The sequence below is a fragment of the Bos javanicus genome, chromosome 17 (assembly GCF_032452875.1).
Source record: "Bos javanicus breed banteng chromosome 17, ARS-OSU_banteng_1.0, whole genome shotgun sequence".
NCBI lineage: Eukaryota > Metazoa > Chordata > Mammalia > Artiodactyla > Bovidae > Bos > Bos javanicus.
The window spans coordinates 69177568-69204521 of NC_083884.1; the positions used below are offsets into that span (position 1 = coordinate 69177568).

The following is a 26954-nucleotide window of genomic DNA, read 5'->3' on the forward strand; positions in this document are numbered from 1 at the left end:
CTCCATCATCTCCTTTTCCCTTTCCATCCCCCTCTACCATCTCTGCCTGGGCCTCCTGGAGCTCCATGCCCTTCTCCTGCTCTGCCCAGGTCTTGTGCCTAACTTCCAAACTAGTCCTCTCCCAGCCCACGGTCCCCCAGGTCACAGACCTCAGTGGGAGCAGAGGGCCTGCAGACCCTATGGGGGGGGGGCAGCAGGAGCCTAATAACTTCCAGAGAATATGTGCATACACCCCCCCACAAAAGACTGTCCACTCACTGAGGCTGAGGCTGATGGTAGTGCCCTCCTGATATGCTTGGGGTGGAGGAGTGCCCTGGCAGGCTTTAATTTTGTGATTCCTTCAGCAAATGTTGAATCCACGTGGCTAGACCATGTGCTGAGCCCTGAGACGCCAAACGTGGCCAGAACGACAAGCCCGCAGCCCTCTTGGAATTTAAGGCCTGGCCTGGCTGGGGAGACAAAATCAAACTGGTATTGACCCCCCTTGGGCAGAGACCTTAGACCTAACCCCTCTCCCCTCTCTTGCCTGACATGCTAAAAATATTGGCTGAAAAAGTGAAAAATATACACAAAAATATTTTTTGCCAATTGTGATACAGGCTATGAAAAAATATGGAGAGGTATGAGGACTTATATTGGGGAGGGGGAAAGAGAAAATGTGAGGTTCTATATAGACTTTGAGGGTCAATGACAATTTCTATAAGGAAGTGAGGCCTGTACTATTTTTTTCCCCTTGTGTTTTCTGAAGCTGCTACAATGAATATGTATTCCTTGCAGGATTTATTTTAAAAGGATACTATATATCATCATGATAAACAAAAAACCTAAATCAACTGTGATACACAGGCAGAACCATCAGAATAAATGCAATGAAGATATTGTATCGCTGGTGCTTTATAGCTAAGGCCGAAGGTTACTCTATGTTAACACACAGCTGAGCCCAGTTGCTCCTTGGGTTATCAGAAGAACCAAAAGCGACCATGACTGAAGTGTTCCCAGACACAGTCAGTCACTCAGGAAAAGCTCAGATGGGGAGATGGAGGTGCAGCAAGTAACATGTCACTGGTGTCCTGCGGTGGAGGAACCAAGTGTGGCAGGTGTGGAGAGGTGGGCGTGACAGCTCACTGGGCCTCACAGATGGCCTGGTGTTAGACCTAGGCTGGGCTTCCCTGGTGGCTCAGACATTAAATGCTCTGCCTGCAATGCAGGAGACCAGGTTCGATTCCTGGGTCGGGAAGACCCCCTGGAGAAGGGAATGGCAACCCATTCCAGTATTCTTGCTGGAGAATCCCACGGACAGAGGAGCTGGGAGGGTTACAGTCCATGGGGTCGCAAAGAGTCAGACATGACTGAGTGCCTAACACTTTAAAGGTTCAGCAGAGAGAGTCTGCCAGCAGGGAGCAGGGCAAGGAGAGCCTTGGGCAGAGGAAGCAGTGTGTGCACAGTATGTGAAAGGGCCTCCAGGAAGGAATGGGTTCGGACTGTTCTGCACGATCGGATGTTATCAGAGGCTGGAGATGATGTGGAGGCATCTTCTCACTCAGTACAAGGAGCACTTTTCTAACAATGGAGTGGATGGCCTTGGTGACCCATCACTGGACTGTGACAACAGAGGCCGCACAGCAACTAACTGGTCATTTGGTTATCAAGCCATGGGGAGCCAGGACCCCTGGCCAGGGAAGGGCTTATCCTCCAGGTCTAGTGTGAGAGTCCTCAGCAAACTCTTGGCGTTCCTGGCCATCTCTGCTGGGGACAATGAGGAAGGGCTGGCCCAAAGCCTCCTCCTGCTGGTCCACTCATTTTTGACCGCACTGGGTCTTTGTTGCTGCACGCAGGCTTTCTCTAGCTGCAGTGAGCGGGTGCTACTCTCTAGTCGCAGTGCACGGGCTTCTCACTGCCGGCACTTCTCTTGACTCCGAGCAGAGGCTCTAGGGGGAGAGGGCTCAGTTACCCCAAAGCAGGTGGGATCCTCCCGGAACAAGGATCGAAGCCTTATCCCCTGCACTGGCATACAGATTCTTAACCATCGGACCACCAGGGAAGTCCTAGTCTAGGCATTTGTAAGGCCATCTTCCCATCTCCCTCTGTTTGAGTGGGATAGGAAGATCAAACTAGGCCCTCCACGAGCACGTTCTCACCCCTGACCAGATCAGATGGATGAGTCTCCATATCCAGGCCAAGGGAACCAGTCTGGCCGGCTCACTGGAAGTGCAGCTTTGAGACCTCCATTCCCACTCCAGCTAGGGAGACCAGCTCACTCCAGTTTATCCCAGACTGTCCCCGTTTGGACACTAAATGTCCCCTATCCCAGGAAACCCCTCTATCCTTGGCAAATTGGGACGTATGATCATCCTAACCGTGGCTCTTCCCCTCTCTCTGGCTCACACATCCACTCCACCCCCAGAATCTTTCCCTCACTTAACTAACCCCATTGACTCTGCTGGAAGGAGCAGGGCAGGGGAGCTGACTGCATGGCACTCAGTGACATGCAATGCCTGTTAATTCGGCACCTGGTGGGAATGGGTCCCTGCCCCATGGACTGTGCATTCTGGGCAGTAAACCAGATGGATGTTGGAAGACAATTCTGCAAGTAAGGAGTAATATAATTAGACCATTTCCAATTACTGTGGAATAAATTATCCCAAAATTTAGCAGCTTGAAACAATGAACATTTATGAGCTCACATGGTTCCAAATGGGTCAGGAATTCACGAATGAGTGGCTGGCTGGGCTTCTTCTGGCTCAGGGTCTTTCACCACATTGCAGTCAAGATGTTGGCTTAGGCTGTGGTCATCTGAAGGCCTGATGGAGGCTGTGGGATCTGCTTCCGAGGTGGGCCGCTCACACACCTAGCAAGTCAGCGCTGGTTGTTGGGGGCTCTTGGCCGGCGACCTCAGTTCTTTGCCACATGGGCCTTTCCAAGTGCTGCGTGGGTGTCTTCACCACACGGCAGGTGACTTCCCCCAGAGTGAGTGATCCAGGAGAGAGTAAGAGGGAACCTTCAAGGACTTTGTGAATTGACCTTCGAAATCATATCCTGTCATTTCTGAATATCTCTTCGGTGACACAGGTCAGCCCTGCTCAGTGTGGGAGGGGGCCTTACAAGGATGTCAATACCAACATGTAAGATTCTTGGGAGGAATCTTCCCTGGTGGTCCAGTGGTTAAGAATCAATCTGTCTTGCAATGCAGGGGATATGGAGAGGTTTGATCCCTTCCTGGTACGGGAAGATCCCACAGGCAGAGGAGCAACTAAGCCCGTGCACTACAACCACTGAATCCCGTGTGCTCTAGGGCCTGCATGCCAACAGAGAAGCCACCGAAGTGAGAAACCCACGGTCTGCTACTAGAGGGCAGCACCCGCTCACCACACGCAGAGAAAGCCCACACATAGCAATGAAGACCCAGGGCATCCAGAAATTAAAGAAAAAAAAGATTCTTGGCAGCTGGCTCCTACAGTTAGGTTGTGCACTGGGCCCAGCTTAATTACTGGGATTGGACTCAGACGTCCAAGCCATCTTCTATGAGCACATTTCCCCAGCATCACTGTTTTTTCTGTCCTAGGGTCTTTCCCTCCCCTACCTCTCCAAGGTCCCCACCCGCCCACCAGAGTCTGTGACATCTCCTTCTCCTGAACCTGTTCATCCTCCCCTCTTGGCAGGGAGCTGACCCATTTTTTCTCCCTCCCTCCCTCCTTTCCCAAAGCCATCCTCATGGAATCTACCTTCATAACTCGCTGCCAAGCCCTGCTGCCCAGTCTGTGAAATGAAAAGACAGGAACCGGGGACAAAGACAGATGGAGCAAAAAGGAGCAGGCAGGTTCATAAGTGTAAAATATGGACAAACCTGCCATCGTCTATTCCCTGGGACAAATAGATCATCATGGAGCGGGCTGCAGAAGAGCAGAGAGACAAAGCAGCCAGCTGTGGCAGTGTCACCAGCTCCTTATTGATGGGCTTTCATGCCCGGGCCCGACTGCTCTCTGAGAATTGCATCCTCCAGCCATGAGACCCCCAAACAGGAGCGACAGGACAAGAACGCTTTTATGTCTCAGCTCGGGCATGAGCCCCACTGCCAAGTCCCAGCCTTTCTGCAGGATAAGTCATATGCAGACATGAATTATGGGACTTTGATATAGTGCCACATAAAAACACGATCAAAGTGCCATTCCATGTATACATATTGGAAATCATACAAATGCCAGAGAAAGAAAACATTTTCACTTGTTAAATACCAAACCATTTCAAGGCTGTTAGCGTGGAATGAATGATAAACTGCGTTCACTCTGCTGCCACCGGGCAGCGCTGAGAAGCAACCACATTCTGTGTCAATTCGGAGCAAAGCACACCATTGTTAGTGTGCTTTGGACTCCAGCGACTGCTTTTTGTGCACTGAGCTATTATTCTGCCGTTCACTGTCATTATAAACCCACTTTAAAAAGCTATAAAAATGTCATTTGACAACATCACTCACAAAGTAGGTACGCCAATGCTGAAAATCACGCCCCCAAATCAATAGTTTGGAGCAGCTATCGGATGTAATAAAACAGCACAGAGAAGACTGAACCAGCTCTGTGACAGGTGCTGCTGTAAATGTAGGACAGTGTCCACAGGTAGAGATAATGCTGCAAAGATACAAAGCAAAAATGTGGGGGACTTCCCTGGTGGTCCAGTGGCTAAGACTCTGAGCTCCCAATGCAGGGGCCCCGTGCTCAATCCCTGGTCAGGGAACTGGATGCTACACGCCACGGCTAAGAATTCACAAGCTGTAACTAAAGGTCCCACGTGCCACAACTAAGACCCGGTGCAGCCAAATACACAATAAATGTTTTTATAAAAGCAAAAATATGGTAAGATGGGCTGTTGATTCACGAGCTGTATGTGTGCGCGTTTTATTGCCTCCTTCACATTCATTCCTATGGGGAAACATGAGTTTTTGAATACAGCATTTTGAATCATGTGAAGCTTATAGAAGGCATCCTTCCTGAAAAATGTGACTTCCCTGGACCTCCCCAGATATCCTGGCATATATACAGCTCCTGGAGCCCACCCCTAGAAGGGGAATGTTATGGGTTGAATTGTGTCCTGTGAAATAACAGAAAATCTTTAGTCTCTGCCTCCAGTTCCCAGCACTGAGCTCCTAAAGCTCTTGTAATTTCCTAAGTGATAAAAGCACCAGGAGCCCTTCCTGTTCACATATTTGGTCTTGGACCCTGGTTTCTGACACAGAGCCTCTAAATCACTGGGAACTGCCTGGGTGATGGGAACATCTTTTGCTCTAATGAGGTAATGCTTTGTGGGCTCCTGCATGGGGTGGTTGCTGTCGTTTAGTCGCTAAGTCATGTCCAACTCTTTGCAACCCCATGGACTGCAGCCCACCAGTCTCCTCTGTCCATGGGATTTTCCAGGCAAGAATACTGGAGTGGGTTGTCATTTCCTTCTCCAGGGTATCTTCCTCACCCAGGAATTGAACCTGGGTCTCCTGCATTGCAGGCAGATTCTTTACCACTGAGCCACCAGGAAGCCCCCTGAACGGGGGCTAGACTAGAAAGATTAAGCCATCATTAGAAGTATGAAGCTTTTAGCTTTTCCAGCCCACATCCTCCTCGAAGGGGAAGAAAGCTGGAAACTGAGCTGATAATGGATCATGCCTACATGAGGAAGCCTCCATAAAAATCCCAAAAGTATGGGTGGGGTTTAGGGGGCTTCCAGGTTGGTGAACACATTCACATGCATAAGTATGAATAAGCATAAGCATGAATTTTAGGCGGTCACTTTTCAGCGCCTGCTGTAGACAGGACCCCTTGTAACCTGCAGCACGCTGTCCTTGGAAGTCTATGGGCCCAGGCTAAAAACCTGGGTTTGGGATCCAGGTTGTTTCTCTATTTGGTTGTGTAGTCTTTGGCCAATCACTCAGCTTTGGGTCCCTCTGTTTTCTTAACAGTCAAATGGGCATAATAACCTACATAATCATGAGAATTAAACCAAATGCATGCATACGAAAATGAACCCCAGTTAAAGTTCCACTTATGTGTGCTGTGAGGCTTTGCTATTTGCAATCCCATTTCCTATTCTCCTCATTAAAAAATAAAAAATTATTTATTTATTTGGCTATGTTGGGTCTTAGCTGATGTAGGCTCCAGGACACACAGGCTCAATAGTTGTGGCGTGTGGGCTCAGTTGCCCGTGGCCTGTGGGATCTTAGTTGCCCAGCCAGGGATTGAACCCACTTCCCCTGCATTGCAAGGCAGATTCTTAACCACTGAACCACTGGTAAGTCCCCTTATTCTCCCCATTTTAAGTGTGGATAAAATGGAGGTCCAGAAATGGTAAAGACCTTTTCAAGGTTACACAGCACGTTAGACACAGAGGGCACTCAATACATATTAATTTGCATTTAAGAGGGGCTTTTAAACATGTCATATTATTATTATGCCCATTTTTACAGATGGGGTAACTGAGGCTCAGAGAAGCTAAATTATGCCCAAGGTCAAGGTAAGGTAGAAATTCCTACTCAGGTCGGCTTGCTTCCAACACTGCAGGTGACAGCCTGGGCAAATTCAAGGATCTTCAAGCCCAGGCCCAAAATGAAGAGACAGCACCACTGAGCTCTCTACAAGGGTCCTGAGGCCTCGTAGGCTCTTACTCACCCTTATTCAGGTAGGAGCTGTTATCTGCAGATGCTTTCATCCAGGCTCAGTGCTTCAGGGAGGCACGTTGGAACATCCCAGCTATGACCTCAGAAGTCTTAGGTCCCAGGTCACACAACCTTGACCTTCCCATATAGGGGACAGTCGGCACCTCCTGGTTGTCACAGCTGAAAAAAAAATCTCCAGACACTGCCAAATGCCCTCTTGGAGGGAAAAGATGTCACTTGGAACACCACTGATCTTCTGAAAGAATGAAGGAACAAAATGTAAGTCAGGTGAGATCTGGATTAAAACAGTCCTATAGGCACATTGCAAATCTACCAATCATGCTTTGGGGTAAATTACTTCATTTCACCCTTATGCAGTTTCCCTACATATAAACAAGGGACATATACCTACCAAGCTGGGTTTTGATAAAGATCAGAAGTAAAGAATTCATAGAACTTTGCAAAGTACCTTATGTAAGCACTTAAATATATGGCAGCTATTAACACTGTTCCCATAGTTTGAGACTGTATTTCCTCATGTCCGTCCCTTATTCATCCAACAGATATTTAGTAACTGGTGTCTGTATGTCAGGTCTTTCTTAGTGAGCCCTACCTAAGTTTTTCCTTCTCAAAACCTTATCTGCTACCTGCTATTACTGTCTCTATTTATTCTTTGTGAACAGCACTTTTAATGCCAGCATAATATTCTACCACATCTATTTTGACTCATGGCCCTGGCCTCCCTTCTGAGGTCCAGACCCACACATGTGCCTGGAGGTCCCCCAGGAATCTCAACTACATGTTTGGCCAATTAGCCCAGCACTTAGCTCCTAGTACGCCTTCCATAAAAATAAGCTATTACTGGCCATTACTGTCATCTTTAGTCCCTGCTCTCTGATCTACCTCCTCATGCTACTTCTCAGTGGGTTCCCAAAGTCACTTATTTTCTGCCAGCAATCTTGGCCCTGGGTTAAAGCCCTGATTAGTCGTCCCTATGGGGAGCCTATAGGAGAATCCAGCCTGGTTTTCCCACCTACAGGGATGAACCACAGCAATGAAAATAAAGACACTCCCACGCTAAGTCCACAGGGCCCTAAACTATCAGTTTGGTGGGGAAAATTTGCTAGCAGTTGGCAGGACATAAAGTTCCCCCAAAGCAGCCTGGCAGCCTTGCCGGGTGTGCCAGCCAATGATTCCTGTGGCCTGGCGGGTGCTTCACAGGCACCACAGGGGCCCACAGGGAAGAGCAAATTTATGCTATTAGTATAGTTAGAGCAACAGCCTCCGCTAAGTGCTCTAGAACTGTAGTTCACCATCTCAGGGCTGAAACAGGCAATTTAGAAGCCACCAATGGTTTTTCCAGGAGTCACGCACAGATGTCAGACGTGGACCATAAAGAAAGCTGAGTGCCGAAGAATTGATGCTTTAGAGCTGTGGTGCTGGAGAAGACTCCTGAGAGTCAGTCCCTTGGACAGCAAGGAGATCAAACCAGTCAATCCTAAAAGAAATTGACCCTGAATAGTCACTGGGAAAACTGATGCTGAAGCACCAATACTGTGGCCATCTGATGCGAACAGCCAACTTATTGGAAAAGACCCTGAGCTGGGAAAGGTTGAGGGCAGGAGGAGGAGGCAGCAGAGGATGAGATGGATGGCATCACTGACTCAAGGGATGTGAATCTGAGCAAATTCTAGGACATGGTGAAGGACAGGGAAGCCTGGTGTGCTGCAGTCCATGGGTCGCAGAGTTGGACACGACTTAGCGCCTGAACAACCAGGGGAGGAGAGCAGAGTAAAAGACCAGCAGCCTCTGGTGGGTCCCAGCTCAGCTTTGCCTCTCACTATGTGTATAATAGCCAGCAAGTAACTCTGTCATGCTGACTTTCTGTTTCTTCACCTGTAGGAGGGGGTGATGCTAACGGCTACCATTTGTGCAATGTGTTTCGTTCAGCCATTCAGGTATTCAACCATTAAGTCTCATTTAAAATTGAACACTGTTTTAAATAAAGAAAACTATATTCCCCCATCTCTCTCTCTCTCTCACACACACACACATCCATATAACTCTTGATGACAGTAAAACATATGTTTATGGTCCAAAACTGGAAATCACAGAGTAAAAAATGAAAAATGCTTTCTTCTTTCCTTTTGTTTGGCTACGCCCCAGCAGCCTGCAGGATATTAGTTCCCTGACCAGGTACTGAACTCCCACAGTGAAAGCCCATAATCCTAACCACTAGACTGCCAGGGAATTCCCCCAGAATACTTTCATGGGGCGGGGTGGAGGGGGTGGGGAAAGTATCTACAAAAAGAGCAATTTCATAGGATTCGACCTAAAATGACCAGCCACGTCCTAAAGCTTTATACGCCTCAACAATCCCGTGGGGTAGGTACAATTATTACCCACCTCCCTCCTTGGGATCTCAAAGACTCCGATACGACTTAGCGACTGAAGAACAACAATAACCCTCGGTAATAATTAGAATTTCTCCCTAAAAAGAAGCAAAAGGTAAGTGGAGGTGGAGGGCGGTAAGTGCTGGCTACCTAAACGGCCTCCACAAGTGATTTGAGTTTGAGAATCACAGAGGTCAGCACACGTAACTAATTTTAAGTGTTCAACAGGCTTATCCACCCGGTGTCCGAAACACGATCCCCTGGGGCGCCACACCTGGCGCCGACTTGTTCCGAAGGGCAGTCCTTCACGGGAACAGGGGGTGAGCGTCTCCCGCGCCCGGGTACCAGCCTCTACGTGTTTCCCCGGGAAAGGGTCGGCGGGGCTCAGACACCTCAACCAGTCTTGCTAGAGTAGGCGTACCCCTTAGAAAACAAAAGCGTTCGGAGTGACTGCCACCGCAGCCACTCAACGGCGAGCCCAGGCCCGTGCCTTCAGTTTAGATCTGAACTTCCGATTGGTGAAGTGATGCTGAAGAGGGTGGGACACCGCAGGAAAGTCCCGTCTCCTTAGGAGCGCTCAGCCAACCGCGGTATCCGGCGGCAGCAGCCTGGTTTGGTTGCGTCGTGTGTAGTGATCTTGGGGGCCCGAGGGCGGGGCGGGGAGCAGGCCGAGGGCTGCGGGGAGGGGACGCTTCCCGCGGGCGCGCGGAGCGAGGACGGTGACAGCCACGCGCGCACGTGCGCGCCCGGCTGCAGCGCGGCCCTGAGACCTCCGTCGGCCGCTGAGAGGCGCGCGGGCTCTGGGCAGCCGCCGTCTAGGGGCCCCGTCCGCGGGCGTTCCCAACGTCCCCGGCCCGAGTCCCGGAGAGCCGGGCCGTGCCCTCCCCGTCGGTCCCCGATCGCGATCCTTGCCCGGGGCCGTCAGAGTCCGCCTCCGGGACTCCCCTTTCCGTTCCTGGGCAGGGTCCTCGCGGCCCATGCTGGCCGCTGGGGGCCCGCGCCGCTCAGACAGCTCTCGGGCCGGCCGGCCGGCCACCATGGTGGCCCTGAGGCCTGTGCGCCTCCTCCAGGGAGGCTAAAAGGTCCCGAGCGCAGGCTTCGGGGCGCGAGGGTCCTGCGCCTAAGTCCCGCGCCATGGCCGGGGCCATCGCTTCCCGAATGAGCTTCAGCTCGCTCAAGAGGAAGCAGCCTAAGACATTCACCGTGCGGATCGTCACCATGGACGCGGAGATGGAGTTCAATTGCGAGGTAAGTCTCCTGCAGCCCCGACGGGCTGCGGCGAAGGGGAGCCCTTTGGGATCCGGCCCTGGTTTGGGTCCGGCACCCACTCGGGCGCCCTTGCCGCGGTGACAGTCAAGGTGGAAGCTTCGGGATTCTGTTTATATCATCTCTGGGCAAAGATAGAGTCGGCCAGGTCCGGAAGGGGCCATCTAGGCCCAAATCCTCACGTTAAAGATAATTACTGCTTTTTTTCAATGGGGCTTTCGGGTTTGGAAGCACTTCCTGAAGGTTTTCATTCATTGTTACTGCATAAGTCTAAAGCATCCGTGGTAGCGAATTCTAGTTCTCAGTGTCACGCTTAAGCTCCGGCTCTTTAGAGTTTCAACTTTATAAGATGATATAATAAATCATAGGTGTTAAAAGTTGCATCTCGTTGGGAAAGTCTATATTGTTTCTCTTTTTCACAGCCTAACTTTTCTAGAGAAAATTCTTTGAGGAAAGTGATGGTATCTTAAACTTTCCATACAGTTTCTGTCCTGTAATAGGTATCATTTATTGAATACTTAAGTGTCTGACATTCATCACTTAATTCTCCAAACAACTCAGTTTAACCCCTCTGGAAACTGTCCTAAGGGCAAGCAGGTGAAAAAACATCTACTCAAGAAAATATATGAAAATTCGGTAAGAAAGGCAAGAGTTTGGTATTTATTTTTGTTTTGGCCGCGAGGCATGCCTTATCTTAGTTCCCCAACCGGGAATCCACGCCCCCTGCAGTGGAAGAGCAGTCTTAACCATTGGATCACAGGGAAAGTCCCAGGAGTTTGCGGTATTAATATTTGAACCAAGACCACTGCCACCCCCCTGCTTTCAGCTCTGGACAGCTGCAACCCAGGACACTGGGCTCCCTCCCCTCCCTAGCTCCCAGTCGGACAGCTTTCTTCCGAGAAGGAGCATTACTTTAGGGCTTCTCCTGCCCAAGGCTGCTTGATACTGAGGCTCAGTCCTGTGTACTCTGGGCGTTGCTTACCAAGAATACTGGATTCCCAGTGGTTCTATCCCCACCCTCAGTTTGTGAGATGGGTGGTACCAACCCAGAGAGACAAACTGAAACGACTTCAAACTAATACCCCCCCCGCCCCCCCGCCGACCGCCCCCCCAACACCCCACCCCAGCCCCACCCCAACTTCTATCTAGAGCTCAGAGTTTTGCCTGGAGGGAGAAGCAGGCTTTAAAACCCTTAGCTTCTAATCTCTTCCCAAAAGCATCGACTTCATTTGCAGTAGTGAAAATCAGGTCTGACTCTGCGACCCCATGGTAGCCTACCAGGCTCCTCCGTCCATGGGATTTTCCAGGCAATAGTACTGGAGTGGGGTGCCATCTCCTTCTCCAGGGGATCTTCCTGACCCAGGGATCCAACCCGGGTCTCCTGCATTGCAGACAGACGCTTTACCCTCTGAGCCATCAGGGAAGTCCTATTTGCAGTAGAGACTGGAGAAATTTACGCCTAAGGGTGCTCTCCAGAACTGCGAAGGCTTTGGTGAAAGGCAATTGGAAGGAGATCTGTGGATTTAATGAAGATACTACTGTAGGCAGCTAGTTTGCAGGACAGTAAGACAGATGGAAAGAGCCCTCCTCGTCAGGAAAAAAAAAATATCTCAGAAATGGTTCTTTCAGAAGAGCCACTTTTTGATTGGATTACTTTGTAGAACAAGTTATGCTCTAGGATATTGTTGGAAATAATACAGCAATATATCACAATAGTGGAGTGTAACAGTTGGGTGCTTCCCTGGTGACTCAGATGGTAAAGAATCTGCTTGCAGTGAGTGAGACCTGGATTTGATCCCAGGATTGGAAGGTATCCTGGAGAAGGGAATGGCTACCCAGTCCAGTATTCTTGCCTGGAGAATCTCATTAACAGAGGACCCTGGCGGTCCTAGGGGTCATAAAGAGTTGGACATCCACTAACACTTTCACTTTCAACAGTTGGGTGTGACCAGGGAAAGAGAGGAAGAGTGTCCTACTAAGACCATGTCATCATGGGTGACTTTCATTTCAGTTCAGTTCAGTTTATTCGCTCAGTCGTGTCCATCTCTTTGTGACCCTATGAATCTCAGCACGCCAGGCCTCCCTGTCCATCACCAACTCCCGGAGTTTACCCAAACTCGTGTCCATCGAGTCGGTGAAGCCATCCAGCCATCTCATCCTCTGTCACCCCCTTCTCTTCCTGCCCCCAGTCCCTCCCACATCAGGGTCTTTTCCAATGAGTCAACTCTTCGCATGAGGTGGCCAAAGTACTGGAGTTTCAGCTTCAGCATCATTTCCTCCAAAGAAATCCCAGGGCTGATCTCCTTTAGGTTGGACTGGTTGGATTTCCTTGCAGTCCAAGGGACTCTCAAGAGTCTTCTCCAACACCACAGTTCAAAAGCATCAATAATTTGGCACTCGGCTTTCTTCACAGTCCAACTCTCACATCCATACATGACCACTGGAAAAACCATAGCCTTGACTAGACGGACCTTTGTTGGCAAAGTAATGTCTCTGCTTTTGAATATGCTATCTAGGTTGGTCATAACTTTGCTTCCAAGGAGTAAGCGTCTTTTAATTTCATGGCTGCTATCACCATCTGCAGTGATTTTGGAGCCCAAAAAAATAAAGTCTGACACTGTTTCCACTGTTTCCCCACCTATTTCCCATGAAGTGATGGGACCAGATGCCATTATCTTCGTTTTCTGAATGTTGAGCTTTCAGTTCAGTTCAGTCGCTCAGTCGTGTCTGACTCTTTGTGACCCTATGAATCTCAGCAAGCCAGGCCTCCCTGTCCATCACCAACTCCCAGAGTTCACTCAGACTCACGTCCATCGAGTCAGTGATGCCATCCAGCCATCTCATCCTCTGTCGTCCCCTTCTCCTCCTGCCCCCAATCCCTCCCAGCATCAGAGTCTTTTCCAATGAGTCAACTCTTCGCATGAGGTGGCCAAAGTACTGGAGTTTCAGCTTCAGAATCATTCCCTCCAAAGAAATCCCGGGGCTGATCTCCTTCAGATTGGACTGGTTGGATCTCCTTGCAGTCCAAGGGACTCTCAAGAGTCTTCTCCAACACCACAGTGCAAAAGCATCAATTCTTTGGCGCTCAGCCTTCTTCACAGTCCACCTCTCACATCCATACATGACCACAGGAAAAACCATAGCCTTGACTAGACGGACCTTTGTTGGCAAAGTAATGTCTCTGCTTTTCAATATGCTATCTAGGTTGGTCATAACTTTGCTTCCAAGGAGTAAGCATCTTTTAATTTCATGGCTGGAGTCACCATCTGCAGTAATTTTGGAGCCCCCAAAAATAAAGTCTGACACTGTTTCCACTGTTTCCCCATCTATTTCCCATGAAGTGATGGGACTGGATGCCATTATCTTTGTTTTCTGAATGTTGAGCTTTAAGCCAACTTTTTCACTCTCCTCTTTCACTTTCATCAAGGGGCTTTTGAGTTCCTCTTCACTTTCTGCCATAAGGGTGGTGTCATCTGCGTATCTGAGGTTATTGATATTTCTCCTGGCAATCTTGATTCCAGCTTGTGTTTCTTCCAGTCCGGCATTTCTCATGATGTACTCTGCATATAAATTAAATAAGCAGGGTGACAATATACAGCCTTGACGTACTCCCTTTCCTATCTGGAACCAGTCTGTTGTTCCATGTCCAGTTCTAACTGTTGCTTCCTGACCTGCTTATAGGTTTCTCAAGAGGCAGGTCAGGTGGTCTGGTATTCCCATCTCTTTCAGAATTTTCCACAGTTTATTGTGATCCACACAGTCAAAAAGGCTTTGGCATAGTCAATAAAGCAGAAATAGATGTTTCTCTGGAACTCTCTTGCTTTTTCCATGATCCAGCGGATGTTGGCAATTTGATCTCTGGTTCCTCTGCCTTTTCTAAAACCAGCTTGAACATCAGGAAGTTCATGGTTCACATATTGCTGAAGCCTGGCTTGGAGAATTTTGAGCATTACTTTACTAGCGTGTGAGATGAGTGCAATTGTGTGATAGTTGAGCATTCTTTGGCATTGCCTTTCTTTGGGATTGGAATGAAAACTGACCTTTTCCAGTCCTGTGGCCACTGCTGAGTTTTCCAAATGTGCTGGCATATTGAGTGCAGCACTTTCACAGCATCATCTTTCAGGATTTGGAATAGCTCAACTGGAATTCCATCACCTCCACTAGCTTTGTTCTAGTGATGCTCTCTAAGGCCCACTTGACTTCACATTCCAGGATGTCTGGCTCTAGATGAGTGATCACACCATCGTGATTATCTGGGTCGTGAAGATCTTTTTTGTATAGTTCTTCTGTGTATTCTTGCCACCTCTTCTTGATATCTTCTGCTTCTGTTAGGTCCATACTATTTCTGTCCTTTATCGAGCCCATCTTTGCATGAAATGTCCCCTTGGTAGCTCTAATTTTCTTGAAGAGATCTCTAGTCTTTCCCATTCTGTTGTTTTCCTCTATTTCTTTGCATTGATCGCTGAGGAAGGCTTTCTTATCTCTCCTTGATATTCTTTGGAACCCTGTATTCAGATGCTTATATCTTTCCTTTTCTCCTTTGCTTTTCGCTTCTCTTCTTTTCACAGCTCTTTGTAAGGCCCCTTCAGACAGCCATTTTGCTTTTTTGTATTTCTTTTCCTTGGGGATGGTCTTGATCCCTGTCTCCTGTACAGTGTCTCGAACCTCTGTCCATAGTTCACCAGGCACTCTATCTATCAGATCTAGTCCCTTAAATCTATTTCTCACTTCTACTGTATAATCATAAGGGATTTGATTTAGGTCATACCTGAATGGTCTAGTGGTTTTCCCTACTTTCTTCAATTTCAGTCTGAATTTGGCAATAAGGAGTTCATGATCTGAGCCACAGTCAGCTCCCCGTCTTGTTTTTGGTGACTTTGGGCAAACCCAAAGATATGGCTCCCTTAGGAGCAACAACATAGGCCTTAACACCATGAGAGGGAAATAGATTTCACTAGAACAGTCCAGACTGTTACTCAACAGCAAGCAAATAACAACATGCCCAGGGTGAGGGTGGAGAACCACTCCCTAGAGTTGCTATAAATATGTTCACAGAACTAAAGGAAAACATGATTAAAGGTATAGTGATATTTTTGCATCAACTAGAGAATATTAATAGATTGTTGTTCTTGTTTAGTGGCTCATTTGTGACTGACTCTTTTTGCGACCCCGTGGACTGTAGCCCACCAGGCTCCTCTGTCCATGGGATTTCCCAGGCAAGAATACTGGAGTGGGTTGCCATTTCCTTCTCCAGGGGATCTTCCCAGCCCAGGGATCAAACCCAGGTCTCCTGCATTGCAGGCAGATTCTTTACCACTGAGCCACCAGGGAAGCCCAATAAAAGAGATAGGAATTATGAAAAGAGCCAAATTAGGATTCTGGAGTTGGGAAATATAATGACTGGAATAAATTAATTAGAGGGGCTCAAAGTACATTCCAACTGGCAGAGGAAATAATTAGTATACTTGAAGATTGATTGATGGAGATTATGGAAGCTGAAGAGTAAAGAGAAAAAGAACGAAGAAAAATGTCCTGAGCCTCAGAGAAACGTGAGGATCATTCAGTGCATCAACATATATGTAATGCAACTACCAGGAGAGGAGTGAGAAAAAATATCCCCCCCAAATTGGCCGAAACTTCCTAAATTAATTGAAAAAGAATAACCAGTATATTCAGGAAGCTCAGTGACTTCCAAGGACAAACACAGAGATTCACAGACACATCATGGTAAAAATGCTGAAAGTCAGACAAGGAGAAGATCCTGAAAGCAGCAAGAGAAAAACGACGTGGCAATCTTAAGGGAACCCAGTAAGATTAACAGCTAACTTCTCAGCAGAAGCTAGGGAGGGCAGAGGCAGTGGTATAACGTTCCAAGCACTCAAAGAAAAAAGCTTATAAACTAGGAATTCTATATCCAACATAGCTGGCTATAAATGAAATGGACCTTTCAAAAATAAAGTTAAAATAAAGACTTTTCCAGATAAACAAAACCAGAATTTGTTGTTTTGAGACCCACCTTACAAGAAATATTAAAGAAAGTTTTTCAGGATGAAAGCAAGTGACCCCAGATAGTAATTCAAATCCAAATGAAAGAAATCAAGGAACACCCCTAAAGGTAATTAAAGAATTATGAAAGACAGCATAAATATATTTTTCTCCTTTCTCCTTTTAAGTGATGTAAGATGCAATCGTATAATGTTGTATATGATATACAATGCTATTTGTGTATAATGTACTGTTGGACCTATAACATAGAAATGCATGGCACAACAAGATCCCACGTGCTGCAACTAAGACCCAATGTAGCCAAATAAATTAATTAATTGAAAAATAAAGTAAAAATGATATGGGAAGTCTGCATTTGAAAAATTAAATGTAATTCTGTATGTCTGCAATGAACAATCTGAAAATGAAATTAAGAAATGCTATTTATAATAGCATCAAAAAGTATAAAATAGGGACTTCCCTGGTGGTCCAGTGGCTAAGACATCATGCTCCCAGTGTAGGGGGCCCGGATTCCATCCACGGTCAGGGAACTAGATCCTACATGCCACGGCAAAGACTAGGTACAGCCAAATAAATAAATATATATTTTTAAGTATAAAATATTTAGGAATAAGTATAACAAAAGAAGTGTAAAACTGATACTCTGGGACTTCCTGGTGGTCCAGTGGTTAAGACTCCCAGCTTCCACTGCAGGGGACACAGGTTTGATCCCTGGTTGGGGAACTAAGATCCTGCGTGCCATGCTGAGCAGCGTGGTGGGGGAAGAAAAAAAAAAGCAGCCTTTCTTGAAATGAAAAATAATGAATATGGCTTTTTTCCAGTAAAATTTTCTTTATGGACATTGAGATTTTCGTTTCATATAATTTTCACAAGTGAAGAAATGTTAACTTTTTTTTTCAGTCACTTAAAAATGTAAAACTCATTCTTAGCTCTCAGACTGCACAGAAACAGGCAGTGAGTTGGACTTGTCATATGAGCCATAGTTTACTGACCCCTGATTGAAGTTAAATCCTGAAAGATAATGCTGTGAAAGTGCTGCACTCAATATGCCAGCAAATTTGGAAGACTCAGCAGTGGCCACAGGACTGGAAAAGGTCAGTTTTCATTCCAATCCCAAAGAAAGGCAATGCCAAAGAATGCTCAAACTACCGCACAATTGCACTCATCTCACACGCTAGTAAAGTAATGCTCAAAATTCTCCAAGCCAGGCTTCAGCAGTATGTGAATCGTGAACTTCCTGATGTTCCAGCTGGTTTTAGAAAAGGCAGAGGAACCAGAGATCAAATTGCCAACATCCACTGGATCATGGAAAAAGCAAGAGAGTTCCAGAAAAACATCTATTTCTGCTTTATTGACTATGCCAAAGCCTTTTTGACTGTGTGGATCACAATAAACTGTGGAAAATTCTGAAAGAGATGGGAATACCAGACCACCTGACCTGCCTCTTGAGAAACCTATAAGCAGGTCAGGAAGCAACAGTTAGAAGTGGACACGGAACAACAGACTGGTTCCAAATAGGAAAAGGAGTACATCCAGGCTGTATATTATCACCCTGCTTATTTAACTTATATGCAGAGTACATCATGAGAAACGCTGGACTGGAAGAAACACAAGCTGGAATCAAGATTGATTTTGATATTCTGGGAGAAATATCAATAACCTCAGATATGCAGATGACACCACCCTTATGGCAGAAAGTGAAGAGGAACTAAAGAGCCTCTTGATGAAAGTGAAAGAGGAGAGTGAAAAAGTTGGCTTAAAGCTCAACATTCAGAAAACGAAGATCATGGCATCCGGTCCCATCACTTCATGGGAAATAGATGGGGAAACAGTGGAAACAGTGTCAGACTTTATTTTTGGGGGCTCCAAAATCACTGCAGATGGTGATAGCAGCCATGAAATTAAAAGATGCTTACTCCTTGGAAGGAAAGTTATGACCAACCTAGATAGCATATTCAAAAGCAGAGACATTACTTTGCCAATAAAGGTCCGTCTAGTCAAGGCTATGGTTTTTCCAGTGGTCATGTATGGATGTGAGAGTTGGACTGTGAAGAAGGCTGAGCGCCAAAGAATTGATGCTTTTGAACTGTGGTGTTGGAGAAGACTTTTTTTTTTTTTTTTTGGCTCAGTTCATTTTATTTGTATGGAAACATGATTCAATATTAGCTCTCCTCCTAAAGGTATATTTTGAGCATTGCTAGTTAGATGGAGAAGACTCTTGAGAGTCCCTTGGACTGCAAGGAGATCCAACCAGTCCAATCTGAAGGAGATCAGCCCTGGGATTTCTTTGGAGGAAATGATGCTGAAGCTGAAACTCCAGTACTTTGGCCACCTCATGCGAAGAGTTGACTCATTGGAAAGGACTCTGATGCTGGGAGGGATTGGGGGCAGGAGGAGAAGGGGACGACAGAGGATGAGATGGCTGGATGGCATCACTGACTCGATGGACGTGAGTCTGAGTGAATTCCGGGAGTTGGTGATGGACAGGGAGGCCTGGTGTGCTGCGATTCATGGGGTCGCAAAGAGTCAGACAGGACTGAGCGACTGAACTGAACTGATGAGAGACTGACCCACAGGGACAGAAATTTTTAGTGACATTCCTTCAGCCATAATTTTGCAGTGAAAAGCTGTTAGTTTTTCTTCTTTAAACAGACCCCAGCCCCACAGAGCATGGACAATACTGTCAGCAATATCAGGGTTTCTCAACCTTGTCACTATTGGCATTTTGGCTGGAGAGTTCTTTGGTGGGGCCTGCCCCGTGCACTGCAAGGTGTATCGGGAGCATCTCTGGCTTCTACCCACCAGATGACAGCAGCACACCTGCCTGCCCCAGTTGTGACAACATAAAATCTTCAGGGACTTCCTGGTGGTCCGGTGGTTAAGAATCCACCGTCCAGTACGGGGACACAGGTTCGAATCCTGGCCCTGGAACTAAGATCCCACATGGCACCGGGTAACTGAGTCCAAGCGCCACAGTTACTGGGCCTGCGAGCGCTAGAACCCGTGCTGTGCAATAAGAGAAGCCACGACAATGAGAAGCCTGCAGAGTTTTAGCCATTGGACCACCGGGGAAGTCCTGAGAATTATGCATTTTTAACAAACTGTCAAGCGATGCCAATGCTACCGGTCCAATTAGTGTTAGTCACTCAGTCACGTCTAACTCTTTGTGACCCCATGGACTGTCCAGCCCGCCAGGCTCCTCTGTCCAGGGAATTCTTCAGGCAAGAATACTGGAGTGAATTGCCATTTCCTTCTCCAGGGGATCTTCCCGACCCCGGGATCAAACCTGGGTTCCCGCATTGCAGGCAGATTCTTTACTGTCTGAGCCACCAGGGAAGCCACACCAAATGAACAACGCAGCCATAGAAAGCGCGCGGACTTTGAAATAAGACACACACGGACTTTAATTCCAGCTAAACTGCTTATAGCTTGGATAAGATACTCGAGCTCGCCAAACCTCAGTTTGCACATCGGTACAATGGAACTAATATTACTGACCCCGTGAGATTGTTATAAGGACTCATGAAATGCTTAGTGCTGGGCAGGAAGGACAGGACTCTAGTCAGCCTAAAACAGGAGGCTTGGGTCACCGTGGGCACCGACTGCCGTGACTCCCGATGCAGGGGGCCCGGGGTTCGATCCTTTTTCAGGGAACTAGATCCTAACTTGGCCACAACTAAGAGTTCACAGGCTACAGCTAAAGATCCTGCGTGCTGCAAGGAAGACTTGGTGCAGCCAGAAACATTTCTTTTAAATGCTTAAAAAAAAAAAAAGCAATATTCTGTTGAAAGTAACAATTGTTTGATTTATGGTGATACCGAGAACTCAGAAGTGTCTGGTCTTACTCTCCTACTCTATTTTTATGCTAATGCAGGGAGCCTGTAGATGCATTTTGAAACAGAGGAGAGATGGTACTTGAGTTCTTGGCTTCACTGAGGTCAGATGTAGGTGGCTTTCTAAGAAGGACTCAATGTCACAACCAGTTGGTAGCTAACATATGAATTGCGATGCCTTCTGCTAATCAGTTCAGATATTTTTGCAGCAGAGATGGGGGGCAAAAATCTCTTTCTTGCACCACTTGCTGCATTGCACAATTGGCTTGATGCTTTGGAGAATTTTTCCACTTGAAAGACTTGATATTTGTCATTTTGAAAAAGTGGGTGCTGAACGTAGTTTGCCAGGAGGCTAAACGGTTCTGTTATTTCTTATCTAGACTGGAATTTTACTCTAGTAATTCAATCTATCAGTAAGAGAGTCAAATATGAAAAATTTCTCGAAATTGAGTTGTGAGAGAGCCTAATATCTTATATCGAAGACAAAGCTTCCTTCTCCTGTTGATTAGCTTCCCGAACGTTTTCACATACCCATGTGAAATTACATTTGGGTTAGATACCAACATTACAGATCATCCCAGCATACAAGTGGACATACACCTGACAGGTGGAACTTTCAAAAGGGGAAAGCAGAAAAAACAACTCTGGTGAGTCCAGTAAGAGGTTAAATCCTAGACACCCCTAGATTGAGGCCAGTGATTGTCTTCCAGGAGGGAGTTCAAACTGGTGTCTGAACCCTGGCTTCTCTGCGGAGCTCTTCTGTGACCTTGGGTACATCTCTCTCTCTCTCTCTTTTTTTTCTCCCAGGCTTCAGTTCTTCAGCTATAAAACAGGGAGGAACTCAATTTCCAAGGCCCTCAGCTGCACATCCTATTTTAGGTGATGTGGGCAGAAGCAGCTTATCACACAACTCTCTGTTTCATATTTCCTTCTTAGGTAGGAAGTCATGTCAGGATTTGAGCATGCAGGTATGAGAAAAATCTGCCAGAGGGCCGGACAGATACTGCTCAGGGAAAAGAGCCAGCATCCTGGTAGAAGTGGCAAGTCGGCTCGGGTGGAAGGAAGCCCTGCCACTGCCCCCTACTCCCTGAGTGATCTTGGATTTACCGCTCTAAACCTCAGTTGTAAGATGAGAATAATAGTGTTTTCTTATAGGATTGTTTTAAGGCATGAATAAGGTAGACCTTCATGGGCATTCAGCCCAGGCACTGACCATAGTAAGTACTTGGTAACCATTAGCTTCTTCGGCTTTTTTTTTAAATATAACTTTCATACATATATGTAGTTTTTATTTTACGTATTTTTTGGCTGTGCAGGGTCGTCATTGGCGCTCTGGCTTTTCTCCAGGTGTGGTGAACAGGGGCTGCTCTCTAGCTGCACTCTGGTTGAGGTGACTCCTCTTGTTGCAGAGCTGGGCTCTAGGTGCACGGGCTTCAGTAGTTGCAGCTCTAGAGCGCAGGCTCAGTAGTGGTGCATGGGCACCAAGTTTTCTGAGGCATGTGGGGTCTTCCCGGATCAGGGATCAAACCTGTGTCTCCTGCATTGGCTGGCGGATTCTTTACCACTGAGCCACCAGGGAAGCCCAAACATTAGCTTTTTCTGTTATCTTGAGTCAGGAGAGTGGGAATAAAGAGGAAAGGTCTCATGCTAGAGGCACTGTGAATTTTCTCCTTGAATCACCTCCTTCATTTTCTCTGAATCTTCTTCAGGTTAGCCATGCCTTGGTAATTGTAGACCTTCTAGACTCTACAGTTAGTCTAAATATAGTGAGCTTTATGCCATGTACTTAAGGATCTTTTTTTGTAGTGTGCTCTATGATTGGCCTCTGTTTAGCTTGATGTCCGCGATGACAGCAGGCTCTTTTCTGCCATGCTTAATTATCCTCCATTCCTTTGTTCCCCGTGTGTCATCTTGGAATTTTTCTCTTTTGTTTTTCTCCAGTTATTCATGCTAGTTTTGCATTCTTACCCAAGAACATTTTTGGTACTTGTTTATTCCTAATTTCATAAATTAACGTATTTGCTCTCTTAAAAACCCAGAATTGAGTTTTCTGCGAGCTGCTAATCATTTTTTTAGCCAGCTGGTGACGAGGCTTCTCTGGTTTGTTACAGAATGATGTGTTCCATCTTCCTGTCTGTGCTTTGTCTGATTTAGATTCTGAGTCCACATGTTTTAGTACATTTTTAGCAAGCAAAAATTTATTACCAATTTAGTGCTGACCAGGGGGAAAAAAAGCTTTTAATCAGATCTTCAGTCACCTGTGCCGCATTGAGGCGCTGAGGAATCTAGTTCAGGAATCCGTGGGCCCCACTAGGTGGAGTCAGAGCACATCATTTCCAAACAAGTGGGGCCTTTTTCCTCTTCCCGAGTCTCCCTACTGTTCTTTTCTGCTGCTTTGCCAAATTTGAACCTCGCTTGGAAAATTCACAACTTTCCTTTAGTGAGTTACATTACTTTTGGCTTTCCCATCCACTTTGCCAGCTTTAGTCTCCTGGTTTTAGTAGTTTTGATAATTTGTTGTTATTTTGTTCAGTCACTAAGGCATGTCTGGCTCTTTGCAACCCCATGGACTGCAGCACCCCAGTTTCCCTGTCCTCCAGTATCTCTCAGAGTTTGCTCAAACTCATGTCTGTTGAGTCGGTGATGACATCCAACCATCTCATCCTCTGTCCCCTTCTCCTGCCTTCAGTCTTTCCCAGCATCAGGGTCTTTTCCAGTGAGTCAGTTCTTCCCATCAGGTGGCCAAAGTATTAGAGCTTCAGCATCAGTCCTTCCAATGACTATTCAGGGTTGATTCTTTAGGACTGACTGGTTTGATCTCCTTGCTGTCCGAGAGATTCTCCAGAGGCTCCTCCAGCACCACAGTTCGAAATTTGACTTTCAAGTAAAATTTCAAACTGAAGCCTGGAATCATTACTAAACTTATCTGAATTGATCTGTGGTTTTAAATTCACCAATCGTGTATCTGTCTAGTATCCTACTCCTATTGATCTGTGATTAAATCAGTCTCATAAATAAGTTTAAAAAGACTTCAGCCTACAGTAGTTCTCATCTACCTGCAGAGTTTTTTTAAACAGTCCTACTCACTCGCACCTATGCCTCCCAACCTTGTTAAAATCAGTGTCATTCTCCTTGATGACTGTGTGAGTGTGCTAAGTCCCTTCAGTCGTGTCTGACTCTTTGCAACCCCATGGACTATAGCCCTCCAGGCTCCTCTGTCCATGGAATTCTCCAGGCAAGAATACTGGGGTGGGTTGCCATTTCCTTCTCCAGGATTGATGACTGTGAACCTTAATCAAAAGGTCAAGCCAGAAACAGAATGTTTAAATGTTCTTTCCAGGCTAGGGTCTGGGTTCTACTTGAGATGGTTTGCATAAACGCATAATGCTTTAGCTCTCTTGTGTTGATAGCTTTTTTTTTTTTTTTGAAGAAGCGCACTTTTAAATATAAACTACAGTTTTTGCAGAGACCAGGGCATGAGTTGCGTAACACTTGGTCATGGGCGATGTCTAAGTCTGTTCATCTCACTTCATGTTCAGGCATTTGAAATTGAGCTTTGTGCCACTGGCATTGGATTTCCTGTTGTTTCCTATTCGTAGCTCTCCATGCTGCTGCTAAGTCGCTTGCCGTGCCCGACTCTGTGCGACCCCATAGACGGCAGCCCACCAGGCTCCCCGTCCCTGGGATTCTCCAGGCAAGAACACTGGAGTGGGGTGCCATTGCCTTCTCTGTAGCTCTCCATAGAGTTCTTATTCTCGGTTGTTGGAAGCGTTTGTAATCATTGATAACTGCTGAATATCAACGGCAAGCTTGGTGCTAAAAAGCTTCTATTTTTCATTAGCATGATAAATGACAATTTTTGTTACACTAGCGAGTTCATTATTATAAGACAGCTCCTGATTATTAGGAGTAAAGAACATGATCGCAATGACAGAACCTGAGTAAGGGAAAAGAATGTAGCAACAGCACAGAAATTAACTGTTAAGTGTCATTGACATTTCCGAAAATGATTTTAAGATACAGAATGGAAAGTTAAAGGATTAAAAGAAAATTTATTATAGTAGCAAAAAAAGTACCCCATGGTTTATACAAAACCATCTGAATCTCATAGACTCGGGGGGTGTTAATCCTGAAAGCCCACTTGACGATTGTGGAAGCCGAGACCCAGAGAGTTTAAGTGACCTTCCCAGCACAGCAGGTTGGGAGTTTTATAGTTGTTTGACAAGGCTGTGATTGCCCTCATGTTGTGAGCTAAATTCCAAAGACAGAGACGGTCTTCTTTGCTTTGGGAGGACTGTACTGCTTTTATAGCATATAAACTACTGATTCTTTTTGCTTTGTCATCTGTCAGCTGGCTTTCAAAGCTTCAAGCCCTCTTTTTTCATGGCGTCATGAAATCTAAGCCTTGCATGGGGGCCATGAGAGATTGACAGATGAAGAAATCAAGGCCCAGTTGAGCCGAGTGGCTCACCCATGGTTGTGGGTGGTTGAGGGTGGAGTTTGGGTTTGTTTTGTTTTAAATATCTTTTGGTTGGGTCGCACAGCGTGTGGGATCCTAGTTCCCTGACCAAGGATCGAACCTGTACCCACTGCATTAGCAGCTCAGAGTCTTAACCACTGGACCGCTAGGAGGTCTCCCAGAGAGGGCAGTTTAGGACTTGGCTTCCCTTTCTGGGCTCATGGTTGCTGCCAGAACCTGTCTCTACTAAAGCAGGAAGCATGCCAGAAGCTGCAAACTTAAGGACTGTTCTCCCTGCACCCCACCCCCCACCCTCCACCCCCACAAAAAAAAACGAAGACTACAATTCATTTTGTTTTGAAAGAGTCCTTAGAGTTTAAAGCCTCCTTTTTGTGGCTCCCTAAGGTGATGCGATCGTTTCCTACTGATCTCTTGTTCTGAGGAAATTTTTCTTGGTTGGCTCTTGGAGATTTAGATTTCCTTGGCAAGGTATTTTTAGAGAGAGGAGATCAGTACATGTCACCAAAGGCGGGCGGAGGGATATATACCTTCAGGCCCAATTATGCAATTAGAATTTTAATAAGGAGCATCATAAATTCTTGCTTCATTGCAGTCATTACCTAGGAGATTGTTCTGCTCAGAAGCCTGACCCAGGTGTCATCACCATTATATCAACATCATCAGCCAACCACAAGCGTTTGTGAAGTGGCCACAAATCGATTATGCAGGACTTGCTTGGGTCCCAGGAGATTTAGAGAAAAAGAGAGAGAGAGAGAGAGCGAGCGAGCGAGAGAGAGAGAGGAGAGAGAGAGAGAGAATGTGTATGTGTGTGTGTTAGCTGTTGCCTTCAAGGAGTTTATGATCTGCAGAACTACAGGAAAAGCAGGAATCTTGGGGAAAGACAGATAACCCAATTTTTCCATGTATGTAAGTGCAAGAAGAGATAAGAAAGCCTTCTTCAGCGATCAATGCAAAGAAATAGAGGAAAACAACAGAATGGGAAAGACTAGAGATCTCTTCAAGAAGATTAGAGATACCAAAGGAACATTTCATGCAAAGATGGGCTCGATAAAGGACAGAAATGCTATGGACCTAACAGAAGCAGAAGATATTAAGAAGAGGTGGCAAGAATACACAGAAGAACTGTACAGAAAAGATCTTCACGACCCAGATAATCACAATGGTGTGACCACTGACCTAGAGCCAGACATCCTGGAATGTGAAGTCAAGTGGGCCTTAGAAAGCATCACTATGAACAAAGCTAGTGGAGCTGATGGAATTCCAGTTGAGCTCTTTCAAATCCTGAAAGATGATGCTGTGAAAGTGCTGCACTCAATATGCCAGCAAATTTGGAAGACTCAGCAGTGGCCACAGGACTGGAAAAGGTCAGTTTTCATTCCAATCCCAAAGAAAGGCAATGCCAAAGAATGCTCAACCTACTGCACAATTGCACTCATCTCACACGCTAGTAAAGTAATGCTCAAAATTCTCCAAGCTAGGCTTCAGCAATACGTGAACTGTGAACTTCCTGATGTTCCAGCTGGTTTTAGAAAAGGCAGAGGAACCAGAGATCAAATTGCCAACATCTGCTGGATCATGGAAAAAAGCAAGAGAGTTCCAGAAAAACATCTATTTCTGCTTTATTGACTATGCCAAAGCCTTTGACTGTGTGGATCACAATAAACTGTGGAAAATTGTGAAAGAGATGGGAATACCAGACCAGCTGACCTGCCTCTTGAGAAACCTATATGTAGGTCAGGAAGCAACAGTTAGAACTGGACATGGGCCAGTCAGAATGGCTGCGATCCAAAAGTCTACAAGCAATAAATGCTGGAGAGGGTGTGGAGAAAAGGGAACCCTCTTACACTGTTGGTGGGAATGCAAACTAGTACAGCCACTATGGAGAACAGTGTGGAGATTCCTTAAAAAACTGGATATAGAACTTCCTTATGATCCAGCAATCCCACTGCTGGGCATACACACCAAGGAAACCAGAATTGAAAGAGACATGTGTACCCCAGTGTTCATCGCAGCACTGTTTATAATAGCCAGGACATGGAAGCAACCTAGATGTCCATCAGCAGACGAATGGATAAGAAAGCTGTGGTACATATACACATGGAGTATTACTCAGCCATTAAAAAGAATACATTTGAATCAGTTCTAATGAGGTGGATGAAACTGGAGCCTATTATACAGAGTGAAGTAAGCCAGAAAGAAAAACACCAATACAGTATACTAACGCATATATATGGAATTTAGAAAGATGGTAACAATAACCCTGTATACAAGACAGCAAAAGAGACACTGATGTATAGAACAGTCTTTTGGCCTCTTTGGGAGAGGGAGAGGGTGGGATAATT

General features: G+C 46.3%; 1 protein-coding gene and 1 long non-coding RNA gene across 6 annotated transcripts in view; one reads left to right on the forward strand and one right to left on the reverse strand.

Annotated features, from left to right (window-relative positions):
* Positions 1 to 2656: 2656 nt before the first annotated feature.
* On the reverse strand, positions 2657 to 9439 carry LOC133229061 (uncharacterized). 2 transcript variants are annotated; one of them, XR_009730472.1, is made up of 3 exons: positions 9302 to 9439; positions 6648 to 6890; positions 2657 to 2848 (listed from the first exon to the last, which is right to left on the reverse strand). It is a non-coding gene; the product is annotated as an uncharacterized LOC133229061 (long non-coding RNA). The 2 variants fall into 2 exon arrangements; XR_009730473.1 differs by lacking the exon at positions 2657 to 2848 and adding an exon at positions 2856 to 4622.
* A 252-nt stretch (positions 9440 to 9691) lies between these two features.
* The window catches only part of NF2 (NF2, moesin-ezrin-radixin like (MERLIN) tumor suppressor), a 74633-nt gene continuing 57370 nt past the window's right edge, over positions 9692 to 26954 (forward strand). Inside the window, exon 1 of one of the 4 annotated variants that reach the window (XM_061385288.1) lies at positions 9692 to 10275. In XM_061385288.1, coding sequence (XP_061241272.1) covers positions 10162 to 10275 — 114 coding nt within the window. In that variant the 5' untranslated portion in view covers positions 9692 to 10161. The remainder of the gene's footprint in view (positions 10276 to 26954) is intronic. The other 3 variants (XM_061385291.1, XM_061385290.1, XM_061385289.1) reach the window with 3 other exon arrangements.